This window comes from Merops nubicus, unplaced genomic scaffold (assembly GCF_000691845.1).
Source record: "Merops nubicus isolate BGI_N331 unplaced genomic scaffold, ASM69184v1 scaffold13865, whole genome shotgun sequence".
Classification (NCBI taxonomy): domain Eukaryota; kingdom Metazoa; phylum Chordata; class Aves; order Coraciiformes; family Meropidae; genus Merops; species Merops nubicus.
The window spans coordinates 18,557-29,687 of NW_008611684.1; the positions used below are offsets into that span (position 1 = coordinate 18,557).

General features: G+C 50.8%; 1 protein-coding gene across 1 annotated transcript in view; it reads left to right on the forward strand.

Moving 5' to 3' along the window:
- NT5DC2 (5'-nucleotidase domain containing 2) overlaps positions 1 to 9,174 on the forward strand; it is a 27,723-nt gene extending 18,549 nt beyond the window's left edge. The window contains exons 7-14 of the mRNA XM_008941290.1: positions 29 to 89; positions 755 to 857; positions 1,360 to 1,461; positions 3,251 to 3,332; positions 6,893 to 6,979; positions 7,461 to 7,601; positions 7,816 to 7,880; positions 8,808 to 9,174. Coding sequence (XP_008939538.1) covers positions 29 to 89; positions 755 to 857; positions 1,360 to 1,461; positions 3,251 to 3,332; positions 6,893 to 6,979; positions 7,461 to 7,601; positions 7,816 to 7,880; positions 8,808 to 9,069 — 903 coding nt within the window. The 3' untranslated portion in view covers positions 9,070 to 9,174. The remainder of the gene's footprint in view (positions 1 to 28; positions 90 to 754; positions 858 to 1,359; positions 1,462 to 3,250; positions 3,333 to 6,892; positions 6,980 to 7,460; positions 7,602 to 7,815; positions 7,881 to 8,807) is intronic.
- The last annotated feature ends 1,957 nt before the right edge of the window (positions 9,175 to 11,131 follow it).

The window sequence follows — 11,131 nt, forward strand, 5'->3', positions numbered from 1 at the left end:
AAACTTTTTTCCATGCCCTTCTATTTAGGATGCTATTAGAGATGTACATGTGAAAGGAGTGATGTACAAATGGATTGAAAAAGATATGGGTGAGTTAAATAGAGCTCTGGTGCCAAATCCATTTTGATGTGTGTCGTACTATGTGACGTTCTGTGTAAGATGACTGTGTAGACCTTGCATGCAGTCACAGGAGTGAAGGGGACACAGAACTTCATGAAATATTTGACTGTGGCATGCCTAAAGGCAGCCAAGGGGTAGAGTGGCCTTAAGAACCCAGTGGTATTTAGGGTCAGGTGGAGGATCAATTTTAATGGAGGAAACAGCTACCTTATTGCTTGTGTTTCTGTTTTCCTCCAGCTTATGACTGAGGGATGGCAGTTCTTGGCATGATGTGAACATGCAAAGGCACCATCTGGGAAGGCTTCCTGGCAGTTCAGGAGAAAGAAAGCTCCTGGCAGCAGCATGGCCTAGAGTGGCTGTGCCTGTCCCTTGTGACAGTTTGGCATCAACCCTCTTTTTTTTTTTTGCCTACCTTTTCAATTCCTTAGTCTTTCTCTTCCTCTAGATGGTATTGATGGGGCAGAGGAAGGCCATTTTGTCACCATGGTGGTTCACTACCTGCCTGCCTGAGGTGGCTCTAACTCAGGCTTTTGCCTGTGTAGTAGTATAGGGGGGTAGGTTTGGCTTTGTTTCTAAAGAAATGCGGTCATGCCAAAATGTTTTGATGAACGATGTCTGTTTTATTCCTATATAGAACAGTATATTCTGCATGGGGATGAAATCTATGCTGTGCTAAACCGATTGGTGAACCACAAGAAGAAACTCTTCCTCATTACAAACAGTCCCTTTAGCTTTGTGTGAGTACTACTGTTAATGCCACATCCACAGGTCACCACAGCACAGCAGGACCTGTGCACTGTGGTCTCTCTTGTGAGCATCTGAAAGTTGTGTGCTGGGTTTTTTTGTGGCAATAGTCACAAGAGTGCTCTCTGGGCAGTGGCTGGGATGGGTGTTGCACCCCACAACACTCTCTACATCACTGACTCACTTTTTGAAGAAGATAGGAGGCTGTAACTGGCCACAACGTTACAGAGCTGTCACTTTGGGTTACCTCTAGCAGCTTTTGCTGCATCATAGACTTCTCTGGACTTCCCATGCTACAGGAGAAAGGGAGGGACCCCTTGAAACAGAGTGCTACATCAGTACTCCGTGCAATGAGAGAGCCTTGGGATTCAAAATCTCTATCTTTCTTCTCCATTACTTTAATGAGAGTAAATTTAAGACAGACTGTTGTAAAGGTGCAGCATTGGCTAAAAAAGAGCGCTGGATCTGTTAACTTTCTTGTTGCTTTGCCCCTAGGGACAAAGGCATGAAACACATGGTTGGCAAGAACTGGCGGGACTTATTCGACATGGTCATTGTGCAAGCTGACAAGCCCAACTTCTTCACCGACCGGCGGAAGTAGGTGTCCTGGGGAGAACCAGCACTGCTGTGTGTAGGCCTGAGCTTCTGGGCCCCCTTCCTGCATTCATCACCTCCTTTCACCTTCCAGAAGAGTAGTGGGTTTCTAAGCGTTATCTGGGTCCAGCAGGCATCCAGCCTGCCGCTGCCATCTCAGATAGATATTCCCTGAGGAGATGAAAACTGACCAGTCTGGGAATAAGTGGATGGAATGGGTGGTGCCAAGCAGCACGCTTCTAAAATTGGCTCAGTTTTGTTGTGGTCTGGGCTTAACTTAGATATTTAGAGGTAATAATGTACTTAAATAGAAAGAAAAGTGGAATGGTGCGTATGAGAGCTGGCCATTTCTTGGGTCCAAGAAATGAGTGTGCCAAAATCTTTCCTTTTCCAGTTTCCCACAGCAAGCATCTGTGTGGTGTTTTTTGGTTGGTTGGTTGGTTTGGGTTTTTTTTTAGTTACTGGTTACATGCTGTGTGGTAGCTGGCAGCTCTGGAAGCCTTTTTGCGTGGCACCTGAGTTTTGTAGTCAGTTTGGAGCTGCCAAGGGACAAGCTGATAGGCAAGCTGCTGTCCTTACTTTGCTCTTTGGACTATTGGCTTTGGGAACCTCTGTCTGCTTTGTTGCCTCAGCTTATGACTGACCAGGAATTACTGCCCTTGACGGAGAGGTCTGTTCTCTGTAATACCCTTTTATGTACTTTCTTCCCCTATTTGCCAGGCCACTAGTATAAACAGGAGTAAACCTATGAAATGGCTTTATAAGCTGTGCTGACCTTGTACAGGTTTTCTTCATGGGTTGTGGGTGAAGTGTGTTAACAGATGTAGCCTGGAGCTATGGTGATCTGGCCCTCTAGGAGATAAAACCTTATGGCTGCATGATGCCTAAGGTCCAGTCTTGTGGTGGGTCAGTGGAATGACATGGCACATACATCCCAGGTGAGGAGAACCTCCTGATGGTGAGCTGTAGTGAATTGTGGAGTGTCTGCTTGGAGGAAAGGTGTAGGTGTGCACTGGAGGCTGTTCATGGTTGAGGACACTCTTGTGTAGGTAGGCTGTAGAGTTCATGGTGGGAGCCTGGATTCCTTCTGCCTTATGGCAGCTCAGGATCATACAGTAGTTCTGGATGAGACTGTATTCTACTTGCAGCTTCATACCCAGGCTTTTGATCCCAGAGCTCACAGTTTGGAACACCTCTCCCAAGAGGGAGCAATGCTCCCACTGAGCATGAATGTTCATGAGGGCCAAGTAACTTCAGCCTTGTTTTGCTTCTTCTGTCCAAGCGTAAGGTAACCAGGCAAGCCCTCAGAAACAACAGGAGCCAGCTCAGGGCAGCTGCAAGGATCAGCACAGGGACTGCTTCCCATCCGCTCTGCAGTCTGCTTTATCCTATTAAGACATTCCACAATCTCTGCTGTGCTGGGGCATAGCCAGACTGGAACAGGACACAAAGTGTTTCATGGCAAAGCCTTCTTGGCCTTAGCATTTGATATCCCTAGGGAGTAGTTGTTATTTTTTAACTCTTCTCTGTATCTGAAGCAAAAAGAGTTTCTAGGGATATTGGCATGAAAGGATTACAGTCAGTAGAAGCTCTTTCAAAAGATATTTCCCTCTAACACTTTCTCTTCCCCTGAGAAAATAGTGCAGAAGGCCCAGAAGGTCACTTCTCACGTAGACATTTTATTACGAGTTGGTACATAGGTAAACAAGTTTTCAGATTAAAACGTTGTGGTTGCTGGGTGACAATTGCCAAAAATCAAAAGAGGTTCATGTCTCCCCCTTGTTTTTTCCAGACCTTTTCGAAAACTAGATGATAATGGCACACTGCAGTGGGACAAAATAAACCAGCTGGAGAAAGGAAAGATCTACAAAGAGGTAAAGGGAATGGGTACTTAAGGGGTGTGAAGCAAGAGTCTGAAATGGTGGAGACTTTTAAGACACCTGCAGTTTTGGAAGCCCCTGGAAAAACCTGACAATCACTGGAAAACGTAGTCATTGTCGGGGAAAATGATGGATTCCCCTAAAGGTCCCTTGTGGAAGCTTGATGTTTGAAAAGTGAAGGACGGAAGTCCTTGTAAAGAGCACCTGTGATTGTGGGCATTTCTAAGACAGGCTGTAGGCCCCATGTGCTCCACTGGCTGGTGGCAGCAAGAGGTGCCTTCTGTCCATGTGCAGGAAGCTCTTGCCAGCCTGGTGGGACACTGTCCCCCAGAATGCTTTCAGCATGTCTCCTGACAGGTTGTGGAGTAACAGCCTAGTGATTTGAATGCCTCTCAAAAGTCTTTCAGCTTCTGCTGGGATGTAAGCTTTAGAATAAAAGGTCTTTTCCTCTATCAGAAAGCCCTACCAAGGCCTATGTTGCGTGTCAATGTGCAATAAAATGACCTCTGAGAAAGAAGAGGGACACTTCTTGCCAGGTGTAGAGGCTGCTCTCCTGGCAGTCACAGCTCTTTACAGTTGCAGGAGGCAGAGCTTGAAATAAGGTCTGACAGAGTGACCTGGTACGAAATTTTTTTGTCTACTACTCTGAGTTTCCTGCCCAGGTCCATGTGGGTCATGCTGCAGAAAGGTGTGTAATGGGAGTGATGTATTCCATCCAGCTCAGCAGGGCTTGGCATTAGGGGTGGAAGGACAGGGATAAGGGGGGAAAAGGCACAACAGGGCCAGGTAACTTAGGGTGTTAGCCCAGGTTCTCCTGGGCAGAAGGGCAAGCACCTGAGTTGCCCCTGCTGCCAGGCTGAGTTTTTCCCTGCCGCTGCCCTGTTTGTGTGAGAAGGGAGAGTGGGGAAACATCTTCTGAAGTGAATGTCCCCTGCCCCAGTGTACAATGGAACCTTCACCCTAGGAGCTCTCTTCTGACGTTTTCCAGCACGGCTAATACTGCAGTTTTCCCTTGGCTCTTCTGATGTCCTGATCCTGAAACTTGTCCTGGAGGGGCTCCCAAGAGTGTGGTAGTTCAGGGTAAGAAGCTCTCTACAATCTGATGTCTATGCGCAGATCTTCCAGATTGTCCTCTGTAAGGTTGGAAAAGGTGAACCTGTGGGGGAGGGAATGGAGAAACAAGGGTGATCAAATAGGGTACAAAGCCTGGCTCCTATTGCTCTCACCTTCCTGAAGAACAAGCATGTCCAGAGGATGGGATACCACTCTGGTGAACTTGCTGCCTTGGTGTGTTCCCCTTGCAGCTTGTCTGTCCCCTGAGAGAATGAGTAGCCTCTGGCTTTAGGACGGTTTGTTCCTGGTTGTGAGTTGTCCAATCCCATGGGAAGAAACTGTTACTGAGATCATGATCAAGTAGCTGGGACCTGACCTGTGGTGGAAAAGTAGGTCATGTCCTTGAGTAATGCTGTTGGGAAGCCTCTGGCCTGGCCAGTGGGTCTGTCAAAACACTCTGCTAGCTCTGACAAGAGCTAGGAGCTGGGAATGTGCAAGTAGAGCTCTAAGTCTCTCTCCCGTGGGCACGCTTTCCCAGTGGGTTAGCAGCTCCCACAGGAGAAGGGGTGCACCTCAACCACCCCAGGGGTTTATTGCCAAGTTAAATCCTGCTCTTGACCACCTACATCTTGCGGTGGTCAATACACCATTCACTCACACAAGTCAATGGTGCACTGAGGAAAAGAAAAGATGAGGGAGGAAGGAGCGGTGGCTATGACTTGAGGCTCCTCTCCAGTTTTCCCACACCACAATGCTCATCCAACTACATCAAGGTTCTTACCTAACTGTGGTTCTTGGGATGTGACCTGGTTGTAGTCCACTGTGTCCTCAGCAGTTTTGGTTTCTTGGAGTGCCACAATATGCTTCTTTCTGGCAAGTATTAGTGGCCATGGACCTTGCTGTGCTGGTGATGTTCCTAGAAGCCTCTGAGCTGACTTGCTCCTGTCCCCTCAAGCATAGCTGTCTGGTGGCTGTGCTGTGGTATCTCGTACGAATGGGACCTCGTGGATCACTGGGGCACTGGGAAGTTCAAGCAATGGCCCTCTAGTCCCTCCTCCTACCAGATGTGATGTTTTCTCTTTGTGGCACTTCCATACTTCCACCCCTCCACTAATCTGGGATCTCGGGAGGGGAGGAGGACAGCCAGCTGGACGTCTCATGCCAGGTCTGTGGCTCACTGGTGGTCAGAAGCACAAGTTTCATGGTTGTCAGGTCCACTGCTGTTTGAGCTGAGTGGAGCCCAGCAAAAGGACCATCCTCCTGCCAAGGCTGTGATCCATTTCCCTGTCCTGCCAGTGCCTTCCTGAGCAACCCTCAACAAACAGCAGCGGTGTCATGTCCGAGAAATGCAGAGGCCTGCCTGGCCCTGTCTTCCCATGCTGTTAAAGGAAGTCTGCACAGCTCCAGTGGTGCTGCAGCAGCAGGAGCCCCACACTGGTTCTGGGCACCCTTTGCAGTGTGTCCAGCATGTTGCCAGCGGCCCAGTGCAGGGCTGTGGGCTGTTGTGGGAGCTGGGTGGTGTTTGGGGGTGTTCAGTCCAAGTGGTGCAGTTGGGCAGGCATGCTAGATCTTTCCTGGAACTGGAGACTGGCTGGAGAGATTGCTGCTCGCAGGGCTGCATGGAGTGCTTGTGCTGACATCATCTGGCCTGCTGGCGTTGATGGAGCCCTTTCCTTTGTGACTCATGTGGAAAACTTGTGTGGAGATGAAAGAGGGGTCCTGGAAGCCTCTTCTGGGTGCACACGGATGTTTGGAGAGCACTGGGAGGTGCTCTGTGCTGTGCTTTAGCTGGTGCTCTGGGGTTTGGTTTGTTTTACTTAGCTGTCAATCTGCCCAAGCTGCCTGGCCTTTTGGCTTGGTTAAGTAATTCCTGTGAACCCGTGGGTGTTGTTAATCTTTGGGCTTCGGGTGGTGGTCAGCAATGTGAGAACAGCCTCAAGGGCTCCTGCCTCCAACAGCCTTGCATGATGGTGCTCACCTTACCTCTGACACACTCTGTGAAGTGAAATAATTATCACATTGAGCCCAACAACTTCTAAACACAGAAGATCTGGGGATCTTGCTGTCCGTTGCTCAAGCTTTTCTAATTCTGGTGTCTTTCTCTTTTGGCCTCTAAATTACCTCCTTTTGTTGCCTTTTTAGGCAATGTAGTCCTCCTGACTTGCTGTGCCCTAGAGCACAGAGCTTCCTTTGAATTGCCTGTTGGGTTTGGAAGAGTTTCTGACTTTTTCTGTAGCCTATGAAAAGCTGAGGCATCTACAAGGGGCTTGTCACATGGGAAGAAAGTGAAATAAGGTGGGGCAGGACAGAACCCCCTGGATTTGGTTGGTGGGGGAGCAAGCAGTTTGACCTGTCATGAGAGTCCTCACATCTACATGTGGTAAGGTGTCCCATCCAGTTGTGCTGACGGTGCTGCTGGTGTTGCTGCCCAGTACCATGTGGTGAGGCTGGAGGCATTTGGCCTGTAACCACGTTTCTCTCTGTGCTCCTGTTACTTGCAGGGTAACCTCTTTGATTTTCTGAGGCTGACGGGCTGGCGTGGATCCAAAGTGCTCTACTTTGGTGACCATCTGTACAGCGACCTTGCGGTGAGTGGAAAGGTCTCTGCTCTCCAGAGAGGTGGGAACAAACCAGCGTGACTGTTGTGGTTGCAGCTGTGTTGGAGCACAAGGCAGGTCTCTGCTCTGAGTGTTCGGGTGCCCAGTACACTGCACTGGGTGCCCTGCAGCCTGACGCTTTCAGGCACACACAGGACATGTAAGCATCCCCACTCTGCTGTCACACAGAACCAAGCAGTGGAGAAAGGGCTCCTGAAGTACTTTCTGTGGCTGAAGAACATCTTCTTGTCTGTGAACCTGAAAGCAGTTTGTGTGAATCCAGCATTCCTAGGCGCTTCACACGGCTGGTGGCTGGGAGATGGGTGTTACTGGCTTGACCTGGCATGGGCCATGGATGCCTGTCCCCTGAGGACCTATAATGGGAACAGACCACTCTTCTAGGAAATGGGGCTGTGTTTGGCTTTCAGTCTTTATGTTGAATTCTTGGTTGTTTTTTCACCCTGACCTGCAGGACCTCATGCTGCGTCACGGCTGGAGGACTGGAGCCATTGTTCCTGAACTGGAGACGGAGATTCGGATCATAAACACAGAGCAGTACATGCACTCCCTGACCTGGCAGCAGGCTCTGACGGGGCTGCTGGAGAGAATGCAGGTAAACAGCTTCTCTCTGAGTGGGGCAGCCAATATGCTGCCTTGAGAGTCTGCAATTTGGGTTTAGCCTGCGAATCAGGGGATGGACCATCTTGCATGTGTTCTTCAAAATACCTCATCGTCCTCCTGATACAGTGGATTGGTGGGCTTGAGAGTTACAACAGAAACTGGGGGGAGCTGAGATGACGTGGTGCCTTCTCCTGTTGTCTTTGCAGATGTATCAGGACGCAGAGTCAAAGCAAGTATTGCTGGAGTGGATGAAGGAACGTCAGGAGATCAGGTGAGCGTTGTCATCCTCGCTCAAGAGCTCTCTCAGGGGTTCTGAGGCCTGCACTGGGTCTGTTTTGTAACCTGTTTTAGAGGCAGTGGTGCTGCAGCTGTTGGCCTGTGGTCTTCCCTGGTGTCCCATGTCTGGGGTGGAGAAAGCAGCAGAAATCAGCAAACTGCTGGTTTGAAAGCAGTGTGGGAAAGGAGAGGTGGTGTCACCCTGTGCTGGGGAGCAGGGGTTGAGGGGCTGTCTGTAGCCGCAGCTCCTGGCACTGTAGGTGGGTCGCTGCCTGTAATAGTGTGTGACCCAGCACAGGCAGGACACAGGAACAACCACAAAAGCATGGACGAAATGTAAGGAGCAGATCTATTCTCATGACCTCGCGAGCTGGGGATCTTCACAGCAGCACCCAGGCGGAGGCACACAAGCAGGGGTGCAGGCACCAGAGACCTGGGTCCTTGCTAGAGAGAGCAAAAGCTTCCAGACATGCTGCTTTCTCCTGTATATCAAGGATCCTTGCAGGCACAGCTTTCTGCTGTGCTTAGATCTTACTTCAACAAGACAGGAATCTCAAGTGTGTGTGATAAATTGCTTCTGAGTCCTTCACAGACCTGTGTTATCTAAACACAGTCTACTTGTCAAGCACAAAAGCTGAGCAACAATCAGTGTGATACGTGTTCTTCTACACCCCAGTTCCAAGTCACTGGAGTGTGCTTACACTCCTCCTCACCAATCTTCCATTATTTTCCCACAAGCAGCTACCATAATAAGTAAGAGTGCAGTGAATATTCAGCACAGTCTCACTGCAGGGGGGCTGATCTGCATCACAGCCTGGATGGGAAAGTTCTTGGGGTGATCCAAAATTGTCTTTTGGAAGTGGGGATTGAGGAGGAACCTGGGACCCTGGCCCCATCTAGAGCACTATTTCTTTCCTTTCAGGTCACTGACAAAGAACCTGTTCAACCCCCAGTTTGGAAGCATCTTCCGCACCTTCCACAACCCCACGTACTTCTCTCGACGGCTGGTGCGCTTTTCTGATATCTACATGGCTTCCATCAGCTGCCTGCTGCACTACGACGTGAATTTCACCTTCTACCCCCGGCGCACCCCTCTGCAGCATGAGGCTCCGCTCTGGATGGATCAGCTCTGCACGGGCTGCATGAAAACCCCCTTCCTGGAGGAGATGGTGCATATCCGGTGAAGGGCCAGGTACTCTGAGCAACAGCACCAGGCTGGAGTCTGTACGTGGGGCCAGGCTGCTCGGCCACCAGCACCTCTGTCTACCACTAAAGGGCGTTTGACACTTAAGTATGTGTGTAGATGGTGTGTTTTTTTTTTGTTTTGTTTTTTTTTTTTTCCCCCCTTCACTGGCTCCATCCCTTTCCCTGAGGTGCTTTGGAGGCTGGACAGAGGATTGGTGCTTGTTCTGGGCCATAAGTGAGCTGCAGGGAGTCCTCTGTAGGAATAGGTGAGGTGGAGAGCCAGTGCTGGTGGTAGGAAGCTGCTGCTGCCTGCTCTGTGCCCAGAGAAATGGCTCAGAAATGGAGTCCTGAGTCTCTGGTGCTTGGGGAGTGCAAAACCCCCCAACCCCGATGTGAGGTGAGACAAGGTGTAGCAGGTCTGTAGCTACCCAAGATCCTTGGGTACTATGGTGTGGGTAATTCTGCAGGTGGACAGTGAGGGGACAGTTGCCAACAACCAGTGCAGCACATCACGGGTGACAGGGCATCAGCAGTGTTACTGATCTAGAACTGATACCAGCAGCCCTCAGCTCCATCCTGCCCCTGCCCAACTGGTCTGTGCAGCTGGTGACTCTAACTGTAGAGAATGGTTGGTTCAATGTGCAAGTCCTGTGGGAGAGCTTGGTGGGACTAGGGCAGACAGTCTAAACCCAAGTGCTGACATGCCTGTTTTTGAGTGAGCTTAGTGCCATGTGCTGTCAGTATTTTTTAATTTGGTGTCATGTGACAAAAATATTTTGGCAATTGATGAGTATGATCTGTTGTGACTTAAAGAGCGATGTGTTCAGCTCTTCAGGGAAAGCGGAGGGTTGTCAGCACATGTCCACCTGTGGTCATTGGGATGTTGCCTAAGGTGCATGGATGAGCTGTTGAGGATGTCCTGGGGCAGGGTGTGAGTGTGAAGTGCCACTGGATGCAGTGGGACAGAAAGGGGAGTGTGGCTATGCAAAGCACTGTGGTGCCTCCTGAGGATCAGGAAGAGGAAAGGTTATAGTAGTGATGCCAGAGCGTAGAGGACAGGTGACAAGGCTGATGGCCAGGAGGCCTGGGCAGTTCAGAGCTACTTTAGGATGTGAGGTGCAGAAAGTAGGTTCTGCATCCTGCTTGGGGCCATGCTGGTTTTTGTCGAGGCTTCTGACTGCCCTGAGGGACAGGCAGGGCAGGTGTGACAGTTTGTGGCCCTGTGATGCTGGCTGGCCCTGGGAAACAGGAGAATGTCATGCCGTGGGAGTGTGACAGCTATGGGATGAAGGGGTGAGAGGCCTCCCTGGAGGGGCGGTGTGCTGCGAGGACCCCACGCCATGTGGGAGGTGAGCGATGTGGCTGCTCTCCCTGGAGACAGACATGCAGAGGCAGTCAGGGTGCCTTTGAAGGAAGAGCTATTGGTGCAGACCGTAGAGATGGTTGTTGCCTTGGTCCAAGACCTCCTGCCTTCACTGCTGCACCATTTGCAGATGGCGCCAAGAGTGATAGTGCCACCTTGCTCACAGGGGCAGCTGGTGTTGAGGTGACAGGTAGGCGAGGGAGATGGAACAGAGAGCAGATGCATTTTGTGTGCTGGGTCTGGCGGCAAGCAGGCAGGAAATGGGCGAGAGATGGTGGAGCGTGAGAGCTGGGCCTTTGGGCTGCACCGTGTGTCTGCTGGCAGGTACAGGCTGTTGGGTTAGGGGCTAAGCTGGGGGATTAGCACGGGGGCAGGCACGGCGCAATTTGGGCAGGGTTGTGGCAGCTGCTGTACAGGCCAAATGTCAGAGGGGGTACAGCTGCGGGAGAGGGACCGGGGCCACATGGAGACCCCTCTGCCAGGCAACTCCTCAGAGAAAGGTGCTGAAGTACAATGTGTAACTGAGAACACACCCACACAGACACAGGCACACACACTCTCTTCTCCCGCACGTTCACCCCAGCCGTTGCCAGGCCTACCCTTGCGTCGCTGCCTTGTCTTTGTGCTGTGTGCCAGCCTGTCACAGCCTTTCCAAACGCCTTGCTCTCGACTCGGGGGCCTGCACGGCTGCTGTTACC